Source organism: Herpailurus yagouaroundi, unplaced genomic scaffold, assembly GCF_014898765.1.
Source record: "Herpailurus yagouaroundi ecotype Mexico unplaced genomic scaffold, PumYag 184, whole genome shotgun sequence".
Lineage (NCBI taxonomy): Eukaryota > Metazoa > Chordata > Mammalia > Carnivora > Felidae > Herpailurus > Herpailurus yagouaroundi.
In genome coordinates this window covers 9,052,818-9,076,014 of record NW_024412415.1, presented here as the reverse complement: position 1 = coordinate 9,076,014, position 23,197 = coordinate 9,052,818, and the positions used below count along the sequence as shown (strand labels likewise).

The 23,197-nt window shown below is 38.2% G+C and overlaps 2 protein-coding genes and 2 non-coding genes across 13 annotated transcripts in view; 2 read left to right on the top strand and 2 right to left on the bottom strand.

The window, feature by feature from the left end:
- GANC (glucosidase alpha, neutral C) overlaps positions 1–5,804 on the bottom strand; it is a 76,231-nt gene extending 70,427 nt beyond the window's left edge. For 5 of the 9 annotated variants that reach the window (XR_005795786.1, XR_005795787.1, XM_040492383.1 and 2 more), the window contains exons 1-3: positions 4,626–5,560; positions 2,916–2,978; positions 1,455–1,563 (exon numbers count right to left, since the gene is read on the bottom strand). Coding sequence is in view for 7 of the 9 variants with exons in the window: in XM_040492383.1 (XP_040348317.1) it covers positions 1,455–1,563; positions 2,916–2,978; positions 4,626–4,654 (201 nt within the window). In the remaining 2 variants the exon portion in view is untranslated. Of the gene's footprint in view, positions 1–1,454; positions 1,589–2,915; positions 2,979–4,625; positions 5,571–5,703 lie in introns of those variants that run through there. The other 4 variants (XM_040492386.1, XM_040492387.1, XM_040492384.1 and 1 more) reach the window with 4 other exon arrangements.
- Positions 5,691–23,197, top strand: part of TMEM87A (transmembrane protein 87A) — a 41,569-nt gene continuing 24,062 nt past the window's right edge. Inside the window, exons 1-7 of one of the 2 annotated variants that reach the window (XM_040492391.1) lie at positions 5,691–5,893; positions 7,163–7,223; positions 10,378–10,463; positions 13,602–13,715; positions 15,902–15,955; positions 16,032–16,076; positions 20,927–21,044. In XM_040492391.1, coding sequence (XP_040348325.1) covers positions 5,738–5,893; positions 7,163–7,223; positions 10,378–10,463; positions 13,602–13,715; positions 15,902–15,955; positions 16,032–16,076; positions 20,927–21,044 — 634 coding nt within the window. In that variant the 5' untranslated portion in view covers positions 5,691–5,737. The remainder of the gene's footprint in view (positions 5,894–7,162; positions 7,224–10,377; positions 10,464–13,601; positions 13,716–15,901; positions 15,956–16,031; positions 16,077–20,926; positions 21,045–23,197) is intronic. The other variant, XM_040492392.1, reaches the window with a different exon arrangement.
- On the top strand, positions 11,218–11,319 carry LOC121042182 (U6 spliceosomal RNA). Its single transcript, XR_005796027.1, has one exon. It is a non-coding gene; the product is annotated as a U6 spliceosomal RNA (small nuclear RNA).
- Positions 13,866–14,064, bottom strand: LOC121042157 (U2 spliceosomal RNA). Its single transcript, XR_005796010.1, has one exon. It is a non-coding gene; the product is annotated as a U2 spliceosomal RNA (small nuclear RNA).

The window sequence follows — 23,197 nt, the reverse complement described above, 5'->3', positions numbered from 1 at the left end:
TACCGCTATCACAGTAGCTAGAAATTGGAAACAGGAGAGGGACAGAGAACACAGAACTGTTCATACAATTCTAGCCATTATTTTGAATTCAGGCAAGAAAAGTATGTTAGAAAATTCCACATCTATGAAACAGCTGCATTTCCTAAAACTTCATAAAGAGAGTAGCTGACCTCACCGTGCAATAGATCCTCATGTGCGGGAATAAAGCTGGAATCCTTTGCTAAATTAAAGGCCTAACAAATGTTATAGAGAACCCCCTGATGTTGTGGAGCAAGCTTTTCTTCTGCCTTCTCTGAGGAGGTTCCCTTGTGCAGCACCACAGGGCGAGAGCTACGGTCGCCACAGGGAGATATCTCACAGCTTTGCAGTGAAAGGAGAAATTCCTTCTCAGTCATCTGTTAGGGAACTTACACTTCAAGGCTTCAAGTATGTCTTTCAGCTATAAGAATTACCAAGAAGCCAGATTGGTCTGGGAGGCCTTAGAAGCTTCGGATGCCTTTAGAAGACAGGGAGGATCTGGAAGTGTGGGTCAGGCTGGTAGCGCTGTACTTGCGCATAGCCATACTTCCTACCTCAGCCCATACAGGACTTCCTCTATGGCTGGCCCATCTGAAGTAGCGGTATGATTCGACAAGTGAGAAAAAGTACTTAAAATACTGCTCTAATCCTTTCAGTATATAATAGCTAGGGTGATCTGCTAGTGAAGCAGCTCAGGAGATGGAACACTTGTGACTTAGGTTTTCAACTCCATAGTCCCTTGTTCCTCTGGTCCACCCACATTTTGAGGTTTGGACAGTCACTCAATCTGTACCTTCCTCAGGCCACACGCTCAACTGTACAGGGTATAACAGTAATAGAACATGGATGCTTAACAGAGTTGATAGACACAGGTGAAAACACTGATTACTAGCTATGTGACTTAGAACAAGTGACTTCCTAGTCACTTTTCTGTATTTATGAAGACTAATTAAAAGGAAATAATATTTGTAAAATACCTAGAAAAGCATTTGATACGCAGGCAGTCTGTAAGTAAATATTCACATTACTTTTAAAGTACTCGTGTACATATGAAAAAGATCACATTATTTCTCCAACAAAGTTTATTTTTGAAGCATGCATAGTTTTTTTTTATTTTTTTATTATTATTTTTTTCAACGTTTATTTATTTTTGGGACAGAGAGAGACAGAGCATGAATGGGGGAGGGTCAGAGAGAGAGGGAGACACAGAATCGGAAACAGGCTCCAGGCTCTGAGCCATCAGCCCAGAGCCCGACGCGGGGCTCGAACTCATAGACCGCGAGATCGTGACCTGGCTGAAGTCGGACGCTTAACCGACTGCGCCACCCAGGCGCCCCGAAGCATGCATAGTTTTAATTAGCCCTTGTGGAAATTTACTTCATTCAAACCCCATTTGGTATGGAAACAATTTTCTGTAGAAAATACTTCTTTTTTACCTTAGTTGCTTCATTGAGGATTTGGAACTTGGTGCTGTCTTTGCCTTTTGTGGCGGAGTCTAGTAATGCCTGATAGGTGGACTTTGTGGAGAGCTGCTGTTTCTGACGCCTACAGATACAGAGTATACAAATGCCTGAGAATTATTTGTGACTGTCAGCATTCAGCAAACTATATTACCACGTGGAAGTCATTAAAATTCACTATGATGATAAATGTATCGGGCCCAGACAGTATTAGTACTCTAATAAAGCACTAACAGAACACTTTGTTATTAGAGTGCAAATAAAATACTAATGAAATTGTTCAACATAACACTGCTCTAGGATGGCATTTTGTCCCCTTTATTGAAAAGGTGGGGCAGTTTTCATAGATGATATTTATTAGCTTGTTAAGTCCCCTTCCACTTTCCATGAAATGTATACTTTAAGAGAAACTCAATAAATTCTAGTAGAAATCTGGTATAATCTAGTGATTTAACAAAATGACCAAGAGTTCCCTATAGAATTCCCTCTAAGGCACCTATTCAGAATTTAAGTGATCTGATGTTCTTCCTTTAGGGCAGTCTGGATAAATTAGAAAGTTGTAACATAGGATACAATTTTTGTAAAAGTAAAATGACCAAAAATTGTAGTGAGATACTCAACAAAAATATTTTAAAGAAATATTTTTTCAGGCTCTGGGGAAATAGATCATCTTATACAGTGGTGATGAGAGTACAAAACAGTACAAACCCTATGAGGGGTATCTGGTAATAGTTAAAATTTTAAGTGCATTTATTCTTTGACCCAGTCATCCCATTCCTGGAAATTAATCCTATAAATACTTATGCATGTATAAGAAATGACATATATATAGTTTTTCATTGTGGAAGTCATTTTATGCTGAAAGATTAAAAACAACTCAAGGATCTAGCAATAGGAAGAAGACAATATATTATAGTACGGCTACCCAATGGAATACTATACAGCTATAAAAAGGGAGAACAATCTCTACATACTCAGGATAAACTATTTAGCATAAAAAAAAGAAGTGCATAACAGCATATATAGGAAGCTACTTGGTATAAGAAGGGCAGTGATATAGGAATAACTGTATTTATGAAAAGAAATAACGGGAGGATAAATAAGAAATTGACAAATCTGGTTATTCAGAGGGACAAGATGTGGAATAGGGTGGCAGGGGACAACCATGGGGGTAACACTCTTCAAAGAATATCTTTTTATATTATTTGACTTTTGAAATATGTAAAAGTACTATCTATTCAAAGCCATAAACACTTTTAAAATATAAATTTATTAAGAAATTTAAATAACATAGTAGTGAGTGTATAAAGGTGAAGGTCTCCTGTCCAATGAATTTCTTAATGACTGTATTTCCTAACTGACTCTTTCCTTAGGAAGCCTATAAACATTACAATATTGCAATGTTTTGATCTAGGTAATATTATTTCCTCTCCTTACCTGTAGAAAGCAATCTTGCTGCAGTCTTTGAAAATGTTTTTATCCACAGCTTCATCTTCAACACTAAATAAAAAGACATTTTAAGAAACTTACTTTCCACAAGGTTTGTGAATCCAGTTTTTGTTCCTTCTGTAACTATAGCATGAACGTGGGTAATGAACTTTTACAATGCAAAATTGTGTCATGGCCATAACCTAACATGATAGTATGTGTGCTGCAGAATAACATCCTTTTGTAAATCACTCAAGGTAAACAACAAAATATCAAGTTCTGGGATTACTCTGAAAGCACTGGAAGAAGAGTATTGTCACTTATGAGGAAGGGTTCTTTTAAAATAATGACTGAAGGCTATGACTACAACAATAAAATAGGAAGGAGCAAAAGCACACAAAAAAAACAACCCACACAAACAAAAATAATCCACTCATTTTTTCAACAAAATATTTGCAGAATATTGTTACTGAGTGCTGGGTTCTGAGGAAGATATGGAGGACTGTGTCAGAGCTTCCTGCAAGAGCCTAACAAACAAGCATGAATCAACCTGACAAATGCTTTATTAGAGGTATGTGCAAGGGGCTAGAGTAAAAACAGAAACAGATGTAGGAAGAAAATCTGTTACTTTCTAAGATAATGTTGACAATCTAAGAGCCAATTTTTAACAAACCAAGTTCGGAGAAGAGCTGTTTCTAGAATAGAACATGAACAAGATGCATATATATTGCTACTTGAGTATATGTATTTAAATTATCCTCCAGAGACACCTGGCTGGCTCATTCAGTGGAGCATGCAACTCTTGATCTTGGGGTTGTGAGTTCGAGTCCCATGTGGGACATAGAGATTACTTAAAACTAAAATCTTGGGGCCGCCCAGGTGGCTTAGTCAGTTGAGCATCCAACTTCGGCCCAGGTCATGATCTTGCTGTTACCAAGTTTGAGCCCCACGTTGGGCTCTGTGCTGACAGCTCAGAGCCTGTAGCCTGCTTCTGGTTCTGTGTCTCCCTTTCTCTTTGCCCCTCCCCCGCTCATGCTCTATCTTTGTGTCTGTCTCTCTCTCAAAAAAAAAAAAAAAAAAAGTCTTAAAAAAATAAATTAGCCTCCGTATGATTAAAACAACTCTAGGCTATAAAACGGAAAAAAAACCACACTTGCCTTCAAGCAGACATATTGCTGAATACGGCTGTAATCAGCATGTCTATGATTATGTAGGAAACTATGATTGAACACAAATTTCAAGATATTATGAAAACAAGGCCACACAGATACACTTGGCTGTACTAAAAAGTTGTTTTCTTGGAAGTAATCAAATCTTTCACTAACATAGTCTGTGTCACTGTTTCCTTTAATCAAGCGTGCAAAGATTAGAGAAATTTGCAATCCTTGCTTTTCAGCTTTGAAGAATGAACTCTGTAATAATATAGGAAGATGGGGGTGTAGCCTGAAATTCATGTTAGGGTTCTGATCACAATTCTTCCACTGTTCTGTAAACCATCCTGAAAATATTTTGTGAGGGACTAGCTATTAATATCAACTAATTCCCTGGGGAATTGAGACAATTGGTAAAGATTAAATACACAAATATCCAACATGCAAATAAGAGGCCATTCAAACAATCAATAAAACCTTCAAACCTAATGTTGCTTTCAGGTACTTTCGGGTACTATCTATTCCCTACTGTCTGAAGTCAGTCCCTGCAGGACCAGGGAGCCTTTACCTGATTTCCTCTTTCCCAGCAGCTTCCATGGCTTCCCAGCCCGTCGGACCGGCTCTCAGCTCTTAGGCCAACGCCAAGCGGTGTTTTTAAAACACTGAAGGGCAGTCTTTCGAAATTACAACCAGCACTTCACCACCATCAAGCTCTTGGGAAATGGAGTCCTCCCCAGGTCCTTAAGAAGTGGCAAAACTACACGTACTCCTGGGGTTTCCAGGCCCAAACTAGCGTTTCTACGGAGATTTGACAAAATTTTCTTGTTTATGAGCGCCAACAAGAAGTGCTTTTATTAGGAACCGCAACTGTCTTTGTAGCGGAGGGGGCGTGTACTCAAAGAGCTCTAGAGGATAAAAATCTAGAGCGTGAGAACCAGGTAGTACAGAGACTGCTTGCCCGGCCCAGGTCAAACGTCTGCAGATTTATTTCAGTGACCCTCACTCCACAGATACTGAAAACTGGCCCACTCTTTCCGTTTTTAGTTTTAAGTTGAAAGTGCCGGACTGCTCTGTACTGAAGGTGGATGTTCTCCAGACAAATTCTACTGCACCATCATGCTTTTCAGGGATACAACAATTTTTTTTTTTTAAGGGCTTATCTAGTACAGTAGATACAGCTTAGGAAGTGCTTATACTACACCACTGCCAAATTCCAGTCCTTGCTTAAAAACCTCCAGAAACCAAGAACTCACTACTCCCTGCCAAGGAGGCAGTCAGACTTACAGCTTTCCCAGACTTCTGGACCCCGCGTCTCACTTAGAAGGTATGAGAGGCGGGGGCGAACGAGAGGAGAGAGCCAAACGCTACACGAGGTGCTTGATTAAAATCCCCAGCCCCTTTAAGGGGCGGGAGAGAGGAGAAAAGCAGACCTACGCGGAGGTGGCTTTTGATTAACATCCTAACACTCCAAGGTGACCAGATTACGACGGGACGACGCCTGCGCTTTCCACTCTAAACCTCACACGAGACCGTGACGACTGGTTTAGGGAGGGGCTGCTGGGCGGAAAAACAAACAAGCCCCGCTAGGTTTCGAGGACCCGGATGATCCCGCCCCCAGAGCAGAGCCGGAAGAGGGCGGGGCGAACCGGAAGACGGTGAAATGCTTTCTGTAGGCGCTCCATGGCTGTGAAGATGGCGGCGGCTGCGTGGCTTCAGGTGCTGCCTGTCATTCTTCTTCTTTTGGGGGCTCAGCCGTCCCCATTGTCGCTCCTTGGTGTAGGACCGGCACCTGTCGCTGCTGCTGACCGATCCAAGTGGCACATTCCGATACCGTCGGTGAGTGTTCACTTCAGAAGCAACTGAGCCTGGACGAGCAAGGGGTGGGGCTACGGCGGCCCTAGGGGTCCATGAAGGTTCCGCAAAAGTCCGCTTCAAAAGGGGTGGAATTGCCTGGAGCATCTGTGTCGCTGGATAGCAAGGATCCACTACCCTGGAGCGGAAAGCCGTGCACTTCTGTGGGTAGGTTAGCAGGAGTGCCAGAGCCGCTTCAGGAGCGGAGAAGAATGGTGGAATGGTTTCTTATCAGCTAAGTCAGAGAGAACTTTCAGTGCCTTACGTGAGACGTGTAAAGTTGATGGATGATAGGTGGAGAACGGTTTCCCTTTCAGCTGAAGTTTCACAGAATCCAGTGACCCCAGGTTGGATGAGAAAGATCTGTTTATAGGTGTCTTTATCACTTTTTCCCTTTGCACTTTTTGTTACTGGATGATTGTACTTACGAAGTTGTTTGATTTCCTTTGCACTTTCGAATGGTTGTTCTAAGCCTTGTGTGATGAGGAAGCCTAGGCATTTAAAAAATATATTCTAAAATGAGAATGGCTGAAGTGGTAGAAATTGTGTTCTAAAATTTGACATGGTAAAGGTAGGCTGTCTTTTGGACAACTTACTAGATAGGTTGACCCTTTCTGTCCCCCACCTCACTCCTTTACACCTCATTGGAAGTAAGAGTTTTTATAGTCCTGTGAGCTCACAAAAATCGGATGCACGCAGGAAATGCCGAAAAGCAATAGTCCTATTGAAACCACGGTGGCCTTTTTGTTTGATTCTGCTTTGCTCACTGGTTGTAATGTCCAAATCTTATTTGTGCTTTTATATGGCAAGCATTATAGCTTTTGTTCGTTTGGTGAAGATCTTCGGGTTCTGAATTTTAGCTATTGTTACTAAAATGGTTAATAGTTAAATCTGTTCGTAGAATAGTTTATTTAAGGAAATGATTGGTTATTCTGAACAGTGATTAGTGAGTAAAGCGAATGAACTAATTAAGGAGTACCTCCCATGAAAATTTAAGTTGGGATTTGTAGCAGTTTCTTTTCTAGAGTCCTTGCTTCATGGCCTGTGGGGGAAAAATCATGTCTCTGCACCAAGCTACAAAATTCTGCAGTTTGGATACGGTTGAATTTTACTAAAAGGAAGGATATCGATTTTGTTGTTGTTTAGAAAACTAACTTAAACATTTTATAAATTTAGGTTTTTTTAACAGTTACATTCTGCCTTGGGAATTAAAGTGATCTATGCTAATTATCTTTCTCTCCTTTATCTTTGCAGGGGAAAAATTATTTTAGTTTTGGAAAGATCCTGTTCAAAAATACCACTATCTTCCTGAAATGTGAGTTTTTGCATTTCATGAAGTTTTTATTTGAGTGATCTTTATACTTTTAAATTACCTATTTTCTATCTCTGATCTTCTCTAAACATAAGTTTTGAAATTTAATAGTCTGGCATTTTCTAGGCATAAACACGTAGTATAAGTAAGGTCTTTTCCCTGAGTAATCTTCAGAATACTTGTGTGAACTTTATTTTCTTCTCTTGTTTTTCTGGTGTTTACATTTTACAGTTAGACAAATTATGTCTGATGGTATTTTAATCTGCCCTCTGTTAGATACCACCAATTTTGCTTTTGTGTGCTTGTTAGGTATTTACTGAACAAATGACTTAGGTGTCAGACCTTTGGCTCTGCACGAATATGTTCAGTGATCCTTTGTTTACAGAAGGAGTATTTTGCTATTTAGGTCTTTGGAAGAGGAAGCTCAAAGATATTATCAGGAAGTAGGGATTACAAGGAATTAAACCAGTCTGTCCAGTGAGAAAACCACTGTATCTGAATCCAAAATTTCCCATTGCACATTAAAGAAAAGCTTCCTTTTATTTTTGAAAATGGTTTTATTTTAGGGAATAAATGATCATGGATAGCTCTATTTCAAGATCAGGAATAAAAGTTCAGCTCGGTTCCCCGGGTGGCTTAGTCAGTTGAGCATCTGACTTTGGCTCAGGTCATGATCTCACGGCTCGTGGGTTTGAGCCCCGCGTTGGGCTCTGTGCTGACAGCTCAGAGCCTGGAGTCTGCTTCAGATTCTCTGTCTCCTTCTCTGTCCCTCCCTCTGCTCTGTCTCTCTTTCAAAAATAAATAAATTAAAGAACATTATTTAAAAAAAGTTCAGGTCACCCATATGTGCTTCTATGCACATCTTTCTTTATGAAAGTGCAAAGTTATAAGTTTTAATTGGATGATTTTATTGTTTTAATCATCTAGTGTGTACTTATTAAAAACCTATTATGTGAAGCACTGTTTTAGACAGTAGGAAAATGATAGAAAAGGCCCTCTCTCTTACTGAGCTTACAGTTTAGTGGGAGTGAAGGGGACCTATAGAATTTCTATGAAGAGAAGACTATATCCATGAAAATACAATCTCTTGACTAATGACTTCAGTTTGGTTTAAATTACATTACTCTGACAAACTGGTCAGTCTTAAGAGGTTGGTGTGCTAGATACGAGTAACTCAGGGAGAACAGTGTTTTTGGTCTTTTGAGATAGCTTGACAACTTGCATGCTGTTCTACCTTTTTATTATGTGTAGTCTTTTCTTACCTGTATTTTGATCAAATGGTGCTTTGCCAAGTTGCACAAGCTGCATATTTTGTAGTGTCTGCATTTCATATTTTTGGAGAATTTGAAGCCCCTGAAAATCACATTATCTCTCACTTTGTTACTTCTCTGCTTTCTCACATATGCCTTGACTCTGATTTTATACTTTTGGGCGTATGGTAAATAGCTTTCCATGAAATTGCTAGGACCATTTTTGTCTCTTAAATCTAACCATTCAAAGTTCTGAATGGTGTTTTTTAACATAATAGGATTTTTGCAGCCAAGTTTTCCTGCAGATCTTCTTTCAGGGGATTTCCTTATTAGCTTCTGTTTAATCTCTCCTTGGTATGGTTCTTCTGAGTAGTTTATATTGAGATTGCAATATCCTTTTTATCATTTCTGTAAATTCTGTTCAGCACATCAGAGTTTTGTGTATTTTTAAAAATTTTTTTTAATGTTTATTTCTTGTTTATTTATTTATTTTGAGAGAAAGAGCGCTCATGCACACACATATTGGCAAGTCAGGGAGGGGCAGAGAGAGAAGGAGACAGAATCCCAAGCAGGCTCTGCACTGTCAGCACAGAGCCCGACATGGGGCTTGAACCCATGAACCAAGATATCGGTGACCTGAGCTGAAATCAAGAGTCAGATGATTAACCAACTGTGCCACCTAGGCATTACAGAGTTTTGTGTATTTTAATTGAACCTTGTAAAAAAAGTGTGTCACTTGAAAATTAATTTGAGAAAATAAAACAAATATTAGGTGCCCGTCTTACGTTAATCAAAATTAGATTCCTAGATGCCGTCATGTTTATCTTTGTCATATGTGCATAAAGCAGGTATCTTAGAGTTCCATAGTGCAGCTGCAATCAAAAATCAGGTGGGACAGCTGATCAGTCATATAGTCAGATTTATACTCTCAAATCTTCAGACTAATGCATTGGTCCACTAGAATATTGTGTTCCAAACTACGTTTAATGGGTTACTCAGCCACTATGATTTCGTGAAGTTCCTTGAGGCTTCTCTTAAGGTGGGTTTTGGAAAGAGTCTAATGCTCTTACGGTGTTGCTTTTGCTCTTCTGCCTTCCCCAGCCAGGTTTGCTTTTTGTTTGTAGTTCTTTGTCTTGTAGTCTAGTTTGGTATCTTTCAAAGTCTAAGCCATTAATTTTTCCCTCAGTAAAGCTTTGAGTACTGCTTTGTGATGTCCCTAATGTTATTCCTTGTCTTTCCAGCTAGAATGTAGCCTTTTAAGGGTCCTAGTCTCTTCTGGCTTACTGTCAGTTAGCTTTGTATACTTAAGTGCTCTGCTCAGTAAATATTTGAATGATAATAGAAGAGTGGTTTTAACTTGGGACTGCTTTGTCACTTCCAGGTTTTTCCCAGCAGAGAACCAGAAACTGAGGTTTTTGTTTTTTTTTAAAAATTTTTTTTTCAACGTTTTTATTTATTTTTGGGACAGAGAGAGACAGAGCATGAACGGGGGAGGGGCAGAGAGAGAGGGAGACACAGAATCGGAAACAGGCTCCAGGCTCCGAGCCATCAGCCCAGAGCCCGACGCGGGGCTCGAACTCACGGACCGCGAGATCGTGACCTGGCTGAAGTCGGACGCTTAACCGACTGCGCCACCCAGGCGCCCCCAGAAACTGAGGTTTTAAGGCATAAAAAAGTAGATAAACTTAAGCAGGTCAAAAACTGTTCTTTTGTGAATAACAGTACTTACTTTTATCTGAAGAATATCCAGTTATTTTACATAAATTATTTCATTACCTCAAGTTTGGAGAAGGGATGGTCTTTGAGTATCTAAATTTAGCAGGAAAAAATAAGATGTGTGGTAACAGTTTAGGAAAAATGCTTTGTTTGGGACTCATCTTTATTCACAAAGTTTTCTTCTTTTATAGTTGATGGAGAACCTTGTGAGGTATCTTTGAATATAACCTGGTATCTGAAAAGTGCTGATTGTTACAATGAAATCTACAACTTCAAGGTAAGGAATATAAGATTAACAAACTTTTTCTTGGACTTTAGATATCATCAGGTCCTAACCTGATAGAGGGAGGAGTGTCACATAGCTAGGAGGAGGTAGGAGACAAGCTGAAGTTAGAATCTGTGCTTCGCAATTTATAGACTTACTGTACTAGCAATTCACAAACTTTTTGGTCTCAATCCTTAAAAATTACTGCAGAATCTTGCTTACTTTGGCAGCACTGTAGAAGTGCTGACAGTGCTGACTCTATCTTTGGCCCTCCATCTTGTTCATGTGTGTTCGATTACCTCTCTTGAGGGGCTACGTGTTCCAGACCCCTTGGAGATGAATATACATACCTTAAAAATGTCCACCAAGGCTGGGACAGGGGGAGCCTTGTTTTGGCCTTCCATTAATCTGTTAGAGATAACATAATCTTTCCCCCTCCTGATGCGCAGTTGGTGCCACAAGATCTAATTAATGCTTAGCTTTTAATTAGATGCATGCAAGCCCTTTGGAGGTACATGGGAGCCCTTTGATCTCACTACAGTGTCCTTTTGTGTGACCCCTCACTGTGTAAAATCTGTGGACTAAGGTCTGGACTTTGTGGAGAATAACTGCAGCTGCCGTGAATCATATTCTGCCCATTTCCCTCCCCCTGTCAGTAAGTTACCCCGAATAAAACTCTGCATAAACTGTAGAGAGTCGCCTGCTTTGTTTTTTGGTCTTCAAATACTTTCTCAATTTGGGGGGTACTTTACTCTCCCTCCCCCACCTTCTAACAAGCACATATACTAAAACTGGAACAACACAGAGAACATTAGCACGGCCCCTGCACAAGGATGACACGCAAATTCGTGAAGTGTTGAATATTTAAAAAAACCATTACTGCAGTCTCCAAAAAGCCTTTGTTCATGTGGGTTACCGTATTAGAAATTAAAACACAAAATACAAAAAATGTTTGTTAATTTATTTTAAAATAGCAATAATAAACCATTGCATGTTAACATGAAAAACGTTTTTTTATGTTAAAAATAAAACAATAAATAAAAATGTCTTTTTCAGAAACGAAGAAGAGTGGTATTACTTTGTATTTTTGCAGCACCTTTCATTTAATGTTGGATAATTGAAGACAGCTGGATTCTTATATCTTCTTCAGTTTATTGTGCTATATTATTTTGGTTGAAATGTGGCCTCACACAGATACATAGTTGGAAAAGAGAATGATATCTTAATAGTGTTTTCAGATAATTGTAGATACTGTTTTTTGATCCTGTACCAAAACATAACAAGTAGAGAGAGTTTCTTAAAGGTTGGTGGCAATGTGGAATCTGAAACCATATCAGTGGGTTCTTTTTCTACTAAGTGAGTTGGTGTGTCATGCACTGTGGTCTTTTATCCATGTCTGATTTTGTAACAGGGTTTATTTAGAAAATACTTGTTGACTGATTTTTATCATTCTTTCAAATACTACCTCATTTTACAATTAACTTGAAGTTATATTTGTTAGTATCACCCTCTGTCACATCAGAAACTCCTTAAGTACTGGAGGCTGTTGAGCTCATGGTGAGGAAGATACAAGTTTTCCGAAGTCCAGTTTTGCTTGGAAGTTCAAATTTTGTCATTGGCAATAATACTGTCAGGTGTTGTCCTTGAAGTGACAGCCTTCCTTTGCCCATTTTCAAGAAAATATTTCCCAAATAACCAAGTGTGAATAACTAGTTTGTCAGTTATTCTTTTAGGTAAATGAAAAAAGTGGATAGCTTAGGTTGTAAGTCAAGATAGTTGTAAAGTGTTTTATCTCAAGACAGTCATTGATAGTATTTTGCATGTTTTCCGTTTTGTCTCATAGAATATTTAAAAAGGCATGTGCTCACAGTCCAGATTTAATAATATTAATAATTTTTGCTGCTTTAGTGAAGCATTCTTATGTAAAACTGGTATTTAAAATTATTTTTTAAGCTGTAAGTTTGTGACTGACTACAATGACGACTGGTATAATTAGGTGCCACTGCCTTGGTTCCTGATAAGGGGCAGCCATTTTATCCATCATTACTTTGCATTATCAGTACAAGGCAAATAACATCATCATTTTATTAGTAGTAGTATGGAAATAGTTTTAGACCTCATTTCACAATTGACATAGTACACTGTACTTGGGCACTGAAGATATATGGCTCCAGGGTGGATTTTTCAGGCCTTTTTCATTCCGTTTCTGTTCTCCATTTGTTATTCTCTTCCTTTCTGAAGATAATCTAACTGGTCTTTTAAAAAATGTCTGCCATTCACTTGGTTTTTCAAACCTTAAGCATTTTGAATTTCTGCCTTGTGTTAGGGTTTTACATTATCTTTTTTGTGGTGTTGATTTGTTTTTTGCTCGTTATACAATGTTGGGTATGACTGATAATGATGAGGACTAAAAGGATGGAAGAACTTAGAAATGATAATATGTCCAGAATGTAGTTTGAAGCATTATTGATGTTTCTCTTAATCAATCACTAGTTGAATTTACAGTTAAAAACTTCATACATTTGAAACTTGCGATAAGCTGGTCAAGAGCTTAGCAGATCCCCGGATAGGTAATACAAGTTAAGAATGTCAAAATTATCGGGGCGCCTGGGTGGCGCAGTCGGTTAAGCGCCCGACTTCAGCCAGGTCACGATCTCGCGGTCCGTGAGTTCGAGCCCCGCGTCAGGCTCTGGGCTGATGGCTCAGAGCCTGGAGCCTGTTTCCGATTCTGTGTCTCCCTCTCTCTCTGCCCCTCCCCCGTTCATGCTCTGTCTCTCTCTGCCCCTCCCCCGTTCATGCTCTGTCTCTCTCAAACCCAAAAAAAAAAAAAAAAAAAAAAAAAAAATTAAAAAAAAAAAAAAAAGAATGTCAAAATTATCTTGGGTTGCCATAGGACAGAATTACAGAAATGACAAGCAGATAGTTGGAGATGCAAAACTGGAGCTTAGAAAAAAAGGGAGAATTCTGTACGTTAGAGTCCAATACCGTTAGATTCTTGCACATTATTACAGTGTTTATTTGATGTTGTAAGTTTTTAAAATAGCAAATCCAAAACTGTACCTGCCCTATAGGAAATCTATCTGTTATCTTCTAAATACTTTACTTGTGAAAAGTAAGTTGTGTGTGTTGTATTTTCTCTTGTTTTTCCAGGCAGAAGAAGTGGAGACATATTTGGAAAACCTTAAGGAAAAAAAAGGCTTGTCTGGGAAATACCAGACATCATCAAAATTGTTCCAGAACTGCAGTGAGCTCTTTAAAACACAGGTAATGTTTGATAGTGGTTGGAGGGAAATAGAAGAGATAAACTACATACTACCTCTATATTTGGTGATCTCCATTTCCCACTTCTGAATTCTTTGTTCTGACAGAAATAAGTTAGAAGCATGTTCTGTTAATTGCACATTCAGCCACTTAATATTTATCTCATCAAAAAGAGGATGTGCTTTCCTTTGTGTGTAAAAAGCAAATCCCCATTTTTTATTATGGTAAAATATAAGTAAAATTTACCATTTTACCTATTTTCAAGTGTGCCGTTCAAGGGTATGAAGTACATTTGCACTGTTGTGCAATGCAAGTTCTGCACTTGATCTTAGCCAAAAGGCCGAGAAGCGATGCAATGCAAGTTCTGGAGATGGCTAGTGGTATACTAGTCATCTCTAGAACTTTCTCATCATCCCAAACTGATACATCATAATCATTAAACAATAACACCCCCTCCCCTCACATCGCTGGTAACAACTACTCTGCTTTTCCTCCATGAGTCTCACTATTCTAGATACTTCACAGAAGTGGAATCATACAATATTTGTCTTCTTTCCCTTAGCAGGATGTTTTCAAACTTCCTCCATATAGCGTGTATCCACTTAATTCCTTTTTAAGGCTGAATAATAGTTCATTGTACATGTATACCACATTTTCTTTATCCATTCATCCACTGGTAGACATTTGAAACTTCCAGTTTTTCAGTTCTTTTGAGATCTCATTTAATTGATACATTCCCAGAAATACCAGTTTTCTAGATTTTATTGTTACAGGCCTGAACTCAACCTTGTTTTGAGTAAAGGGGAAGAGGTGAATAATATGTATTTTTAATGCTTACATATATGTAATCATGTAAGCGGAATTGTGATTCTAAAATCTTTTCTTAGAAATAGAATATGATGTCAGTTTTTTGATAGAAAAATTACATGTTTTATAGGTGTTGGAAATAGTTATTATTAACTGTAGCCTTTTCTTTGTTCTTATTGCATTTGAATACTGCTTCAGAATATTTAGCAAATTGCCTTGAAGAGGCAAAGCATTCACGGAACGCTAAGTTTTCTGTCCACTTATTAGAAATAAAGTTTGTTGATGAGACTTTAATTACTAGTAATTGATAAGCAAATAAAATAAAATTGATAATTGAACTATAACAGTTGATAATTGAGTTCTTGTCATAGCTTAGATTTTATGGATTTGGAGGAGAAAGAAGATATCTTTAAAATGATAGAATAAGAAAGCTGGAAAAAATGTGATGTTAGTTAGGGGGCTTTCATTTAGTTTTTATAAGTTTATCCCCTAGCTTGGGAGGATTGGTTGGCCTTTCTTAGATTTGATCATGGAAAGCTACCTGCTGTATACTGTTGCCCTAGGTTCACTGCTTTTAGATCTGCTATAATCTTTCCAGGGTCTTAGCATATTATCCCTATTGGTAAGGTTATCTCTCCTTCTTCAGTCAAATGTAACAGAGTTGGAATACATGCTCTAATTACTCAGGAAAGGGAATGCTTCATCTGCTGATACCTGGTAAGAAAACATTAGTGTGGTTTTGTATAGGCATGGAGAGTGTTGTGGTGGAAGGAGCAGTAGACCCAAGAGTTAGAAATCCTAAGTTGAGGGGCACCTGGGTGACTTAGTTAAGCGTCTGACTTCAGCTCAGGTCATGATCTCAGGGTTTGTGGGTTCAAGCCCCGCATTAGGCTCAGTGCTGACAGCTCAGGGCCTGGACCCTGCTTCAGATTCTGCCTCCCTCTCACTCTGCCCCTCCTCCACTCACACACTGTCTCTCACTCTCTCTCAAAAATAAAAATAAACATTAAAAAAAAATTCTAAGTTGAAATTCCATTTCTGTATCTAAAGCTTGATAGCTTTGAGCCATATTTTTCTCATATGAGGCAAGAGAGGGAACCATAAGATCTCTCTATCCTAAGCATATGTCTTCTGTTTTAAGGTTTTTTTTATTCATAAATATTTTTAATTCTTAACTGAGAAATTGAGTGGCCCGTTTAGTTTGATAGTAGTTTTTAGTTCTCACTTGTTTGTGGTTAATTGGAAATCTTCTGTCTGTCAATGCCATATTATTTAGTGTTACAGTGTATTTTGCTTCAACCATGTTTTTGTAGGTTTTGAACTTTTTTTTTTTTTTTTTTTTACTATTAAACATTAATTTTAATGTTATGTTTTTTTCATAGAGCTTTTCTGGGGATTTTGTACATCGATTGCCTCTCTTAGGAGAAAAACAAGAGGTAATTGTTTTCATTGTTATGTATTTCTAAGCATAAAGTAAAAATTCTAAATTAACTTTCTTTTTTTAATGTTTAGGCTAAGGAGAATGGAACAAACCTTACTCTTACTGGAGACAAAACTGTAAGTGTAGTAGGAAATTTGGGGCATTGACACATATTTCAGTTTTCTTATATTTGTGTTGAATTATCTTGGTATCCTACTATTTAATGTTTATTTATTTCTGAGAGAGACAGAGCATGAGTGGGGGAGGGGCAGAGAGAGAGGGAGACGCAGAATCCAAAGCAGGCTCCAGGCTTTGAGCTGTCTGCACAGAGCCCGGCGTGGAGCTCGAACTTACAGACCGTGAGATCATGACCTGAGCCCAAGTTGGACGCTCAACCCACTGAGCCACCCAGGCGCCCCAGTATCCTACTATTTAAAAAGGAAACCTAAAAATGGAGGTTTAAACACCAAAATGTTAGGGAACCTGGGTAGCTCCATTGGTAGAACGTGTGATTCTTTAAAAAAAAATTTTTTTTTATTATGTTTATTTATTTTGAGAGAGAGCGACAGAATGCCACTTGGGGAGGGTCAGAGAGAGATGCAGACAGAGAATCCGAAGCAAGACCCCAGGCTCTGAGCTGTCATCACAGAGCCCGACACGGGGCTCAAACCCATGAGTGTGAGATCATGACCTGAGTCGAAGTCACACCCTCAACTGACTGAGCCACCCAGGCGCCCCGAGAGCATGTGATTCTTGATCTTAGGGTCATGAGTTTGTATCCCACTTTGGGTGTAGAGGTTGCTAAAAATAAATAGATAAATAAACCTTAAGCACTAAAATGTTAATAATGGTTGTTGTGGATAATATTATGAGTGACTTTTATTTTCTTCCGTGTTTCCTGTATTTTCCATATTTGTTATAGTCAGTCTTGTTTTTGTAATTATCACCCCATAAATGTTACTTGTAAATAAGAAGGAACTTTTTTTTTAAGTTTATTTATTTATATTGAGAGAGTGCGTGGGCAGGGGAACAGCAAAGAGAGAGGGAGAGAGAGAATCCCAAGCAGGCTCTGCACTGTAAGTGTGGAGCCCTGGAGCTCAAACTTACGAACCAGGAGATCATGACCTGAGCTGAAGCCAAGAGTTGGACACTAAACTGACTGAACTACCCAGGCCCCGCACCCCCCCCCCCCCATTTTTCCTTTTAAGTTTTTAGCCTCTCAATAGCCCCACCTCCTAACATTGCCTGCGGCAGCCATGATGTTTCAGAGTTGCTGCTGAGAGTCTTTGACAATGCCCTGAGTATAGGGTCCTTTCCACTGAATGAGGTTGAATCAGGTCATAAAAAATAAGTCCTGGGCATAAAAGATAAGTGCCAGACAGTTCTGCCCTGGGTTTTAGGGCATCTCCAAACTTTTCCTGTTTTTTCCAATGGCTGCCAAACTGCTGTTTTTCCACAGCTGTTACAGCTGTGGGAACTTTGGTTTCAGGGAGCTTGTAAGAGGGACATGGGATGAGGATGAACAAAAACACCACAAGCTTGCTTTTCTTTTTTTTTTTTTTTTTCAACGTTTTTTATTTATTTTTGGGACAGAGAGAGACAGAGCATGAACGGGGGGAGGGGCAGAGAGAGAGGGAGACACAGAATCGGAAACAGGCTCCAGGCTCCGAGCCATCAGCCCAGAGCCCGACGCGGGGCTCGAACTCACAGACCGTGAGATCGTGACCTGGCTGAAGTCGGACGCTTAACCGACTGCGCCACCCAGGCGCCCCAAGCTTGCTTTTCTTAAAAAAATTTTTTTAATGTTTATTTATTTTTGAGAGAGAGAGACTGAGTGCGATCAGGGGAGGGGCCAAGAGAGAGAGTGACACAGAATCCGAAGCAGACTCTAGGCCCTGAGCTGTCAGCACAGGGCTGGACGAGGGGCTCAAACTCATAGACTGCTAGATCATTACCTGAGCCGAAGTTGGACACTTAACCTACTGATCCACCCAGGAGCCCCTGCTCAATGTTTTTATAAAGCTAAAGCTGCTCTAAAAAAAAAATCTTTAATTTAAAAAAACATTGTAATGGCAAATATATCACATTATTGCTTAAATCGAACCATAAAATTGAGTTAATAAAAGCATTAAATCTGTTTTTAGGGAGTAGGGGCAGCAGGGAGAGGCCCCTTTGTCTAAAAAATGTCTTACCAGAGCTTTAATAAAAGGGGATAGAGGTGCTAAACTTGTGAGAACCCTTTAAAAATAGAATTATTAAACTATTCTCCTCTTAGGCAAATTTTCAGGAAGAATGTCAAAAGATAGTTTTTTAACTTCTTTTGACTATACTCTGACTAAATGCCTGCAAATACTACTTTGATATTCAACAGGGTCATCTTTCAGCCAGCTTTAATCACTAGGAACAGAGCTCAAGCCTTGAGAAGAATTAAAAAGAATGCTATGCACAGAAGACCACTGAAAATGCACAATTACATATGTCCTGTATGCATATAAATAAATATTCACTTACAACAATTTTTTAAAAATACAATTGATAACAATTTAACTTGACAAACTGTATAAAATCTATTTGAAATTATAACAGTCAGTATGAGGAAAGAGGGAAGCTCAATCTTATTTTCTTGGGACCATAAATTGCTACAATTTTTCTCCAGAGCACTTAGACAAGCACAAGAAAAGTGCTTATAAAATGTGCATACATTTGGACCTAGCAACTCCACCTCTAGGAATTTAGGCTAAGAAAACATAAATGTGCACAAAAATATAGCTAGACATCATTTGCTGACAGCTTAGAGCCTGGAGCCTGTTTCAGGTTCTGTGTCCCCGTCTCTCTCGGCCCCTCCCCTGCTCACGCTCTGTCTCTCTTTCTCAAAAGTAATAAATATTAAGAAAGGTTTTTTTCCTTAAATTGAGCAAAAAGCGGGATTCCCACATACCGCCTCCACAAATGCGCACTCAAACTTCCCCACCATGGCCTTCCTGCACCATTGTGGCAGGCACATTTGTTACAATTGATGAACCAATGTGGACACATTGTTACCAGCCAAAGTCCATAGTTACATTAGCTGCTTTAGTTCTTTGTGTTGTACAGTGTTTGGTTTTTAACAAATGTAAAATGACAGATATCCCCCATTATAATACACCAGAATTGTTTCATTGCCCTAAAAACCCTCAATACTCCTTCTACCTAGTCATCTCCCTCCCCTCAAGCACCTGGCAATCACTGATTTATTTTTATGTTTTTACTTTTTTAAATTTTTTTAATTGTCTCCATAGTTTTGCAGTTTTCAGAATGTCATATAGTTGGCATTGTATAATGTATATAGCCTTTTCAGATCGGCTTCTTTCACTTAGTATTACGAATGTAAGGTTTCTTCATGTTTTCTCATGGCTTGATAGTCCATTTCTTTTTAGTGCTAACTGACATTCCATTACCTGAATGTACCACAGTTTATTTTATCCATTCACCTATTAAAGGACATCTTTGAAGGAGCTAATATTGGTACCCATCTTGATGGGGTTATTGTGAAGATTAAAGACTGTGATAAATATTAAACATGACAGAGTGCCTGGCATCTGAATGTTATTTTTACAGGGTCAAAATATCTATATTCCAGAACTAAATGGAAACTTTATAAAATACTAGAATATGAGAATTAGTCCCTTTTAAAATTTGTAAGAGGTAGTTTTAAGATATATAAAATTAATACCAGAGCAGCTTGTTATGCCTAGTTTTATTGGTTATTGAATAAGTAAGTTCAGGAAAGGTTCAGTCAATATGGATAAATAGTACATGATGTACCTGTAACTTTGAAGCTCTCAGTTTTTCTCATAAATTGCTCCTGAATTTTGTCGTAAAGAGTCCTTCAGGCAGAGATAAACCAATGAATGATTCAGCATGGCATTTATGTTCTTAAGTTACTGAGATAACCTAGGAAATGTATAGCTGTGGAATCATTTAATCTACTTTGACACTTGGGTTTGTATCATGGAATGTAATTTTTGAACTCTCGTTTTAGCTTTTTCTTGGGTTGTAGGATAATTTGAGCATTTGAGAAAACCTGTGGTTCTACAGGAAAACACATAAATACGCAAAATCTGTTACCCAGTTTGAGGGTTTTCATAGATCAATGAAGCTTACTCAGTGGTGTCTGGACAAAAGTTTTTTTTAAGACCACAGGTCATAAATTGCAAGTCTAAGTAGCAGTACCTCCTTTGACACACAAAGAAGAAGCCAGCAATTTTCTGTGTTCATCTCCTTTATCTTTGTGTTTTAGTCTTGTGTTTGTGAAGGTCCATTGTCCCACCTAGCAAGTGTGGCAACAAATCCTCGAAGGCTTTTTGCTCAGGCTATGTATAAATTCACTGGCCTTGGAGCAGATTCTTCCCGAGTAACCAATTTTGTAAACATGGAGGCACTTACCTCCACTTCCTTTACTTTGAGGAACAGTGACTTTTTCTTTCCACATAGACCAGCCATGATTAAATTTTTGATAAAGATGTGAATGCTTCTAAGATATTCTGGTAGTCTTGAGAAGAACATTGAACAAAGAGAATGAATTCAGGAATTAGTGTTTATAATGTAATTCACAGTCAGCATCATGGGTGTTTTTGTTTTGTTTTGAGATGATTTAAATCTTTTTAGTTCATCCATATGAAACATAACCAAGTATCCTAGCATGGCTTAATTAAACAGATTCAATGTAGTGATTTTTAGCTGAGGTTTTCCTTGTAAATAAGTGTTAAGTATGTGATTTTTGTGCATAAAGCTATAACATGTCCTGTCTTTTAGTACCTTATAGTCTTACTTTATTGTATGTACTATAAACCTGTTTGTTTTATTGTGCCTACCACTATTTTAATGAATGGAAATGAAGAACTCCTCCATATTCCTGGGCACATTCTGGAACAAGATTTTCATATTAACATATGTTCTTAGGTTTTAATACTTGTAGATATGTTGTCCTTTTTTTTTCTCTCTCCAGGCAATGCACGATCCACTGAAAACTTGGCAAGATGCACCATACATTTTTATCGTACATGTTGGCATTTCATCCTCAAAGGAATCCTCCAAAGAAACTTCACTTAATAGTCTTTTTACCAGTAAGTACTTTTGTTCCTCTTTACCATTCGTATTATCTAGTTGTGTCATGTGTAATGGGTAGTGTAAAATTGCTTTAAGGGAGGGAATAATTAAGAATGTTTGTTGTGTATCAGACAGTCTTAAGTACTTCGCTTGTACTTTCTTCATTTTCCTTCATTTGATCTTCCTATTTTTAGATTTTTTAATTGGTGTTATCTTTTCAGTATCCTGAAAATAGACTTGGCAAAACTTGATTACCAACTCAAAACTTGGAAATTTTTGAATTAATTGAGTTTGGTAATTTTTTAATGTCTCAGTTTTACTTAGTGTTTTTTCTAATCTTACTAACCCAGTTCATGGGTCACCATTCCTTACTTGGAATTTTGTGGTCATTTACTAACCGGTCTTATTTTCTGTAGTTCTTTTTCTTCTTCTTCTTTTTTTTTTTTTTGCTTCTTCCTTCTTTATAGTTTTCTTTCCACCCCTCCTTTCTCAAGTAGAATATTGAATAGGAACAGTGATAATGACCATACTTCTCTTGCTCTTGACTTTAATGGCAATATTAGCACATTTCACAATTACGCTTATTGTAGACTTTTCAAAATATTCTGTGTTGGTTAAGGATATTTCTTTTCCTCGTTCACTAAGTGTATTTTTTTCTGCCCCCCCCCTTTTTTTTTTTTTTTTTTTAGTATGAGGAATGGTCAGCTTTATCAGCTGTTTTGATTGTGTTGATTTAACTGATCATGTAGATTTCCCCATTTAATCTCTTAATGTAACACATTATATTAATTGATTTTCTAATGTTAAAGCATTCTTGAATTTCTGAGATGCCAATATTTGGCCTACACACACACACACACACACACACACACACACACACACACACACACAGCTGGCTTCTGTTTTCCAGAATTTTATTTGTAATTTTTGGTCTGTGTTCATAGTAGGATTGGCCTATAATTTTCTTTTCTTTTTTCTTTTTTTTTATGACATTTTTTTTTATTAAAATGTTTTATTTATTTTTGAGAGAGCAAGCAGGAGAAGGGCAGAGAGAGAAAGGGACAGAGGCTCTGAAGCAGGCTTTGCATGGAGAGCACAGGGCCCAATGCAGGGCTCAAACTCACAAACCGTGAGATCATGACCCAGGCTGAAGTCGGATGCTTATCCGACTGAGCCATCCAGGTGCCCCTATAATTTTTTTTTCTCATACTGTCATCTATGGGTTTTAGCATCGAGGTTATGCTAGTCTAATGAGTTGGAGAATGTCCCCTGTATTAAATTCTATGGAGTAGTTTTTGTAAGGGTAGGATTATCCAGTTTTTGAATGTTTTGTAGAACTTACGATAGTGTTTTGGCCGAATGTTCTTTTTTTCCCTTCCTCCATAGAGATTTTAAACAACTGACTAATTTTCTTTAATAATATGTTGTTTTTTTAGTGATTCTATTTTTTCTTGAATCAGTGTCGTTTTTGAGAAATTGTCCATATCTTTCAAGTTTTCAACTGTATTGGCATGAAGTTACTAATAGTATTTCTTTGCAAAAAAATAAGTATCTGTAGCTTTTTTCATTCTTTTTTTTTTTTAAGTTTTTATTTTGAAAGAGAAAGAGTGTGCACGTGGGGGAGTGGCAGAGAGAGGGAGAGAGAAAGAGTGTCAAGCATGCTCTGTACTGTCAGCAGAGCCTGATGCAGGGCTCAAACTCAGGAACCATGAGATCATGACCTGAGCCAAAACCAACAGTCAGATGCTCAGCCACCTGAGCCACCTAGGCACCTTCTCTTTTCACTCTTATTATTGTCTTTGTGTCTACTTTTTTTAACTTTTTAAATCTTTATAGAATTGTATTTTACTATACAACAAACCAACAAACTATTGGTATTTGCTATTTCGTTATTTCTTTTGTTTGACTTAATTTAAAATTTTAGTTTTTTATAGTTTCTTGGGTTGAATGCTTTTACTTCCTAATCCAGAGGTGGCTCTTATGCTCCATAGTTATATGGGGTATAGCATCTAGGTAAGCCAGCAGCTGGCCTGGCACAGTTTCTGGGCCTAAGACATATGTGTATCTTCCTGTATTTCTAGGGCCACAGCTTTCTAGTAAGTTATAATCTAAGGCAGCAGTTGCCAACATTTACTTTCAGCCTTCTTTCTTTGAAAAGAATGGAGGGGCG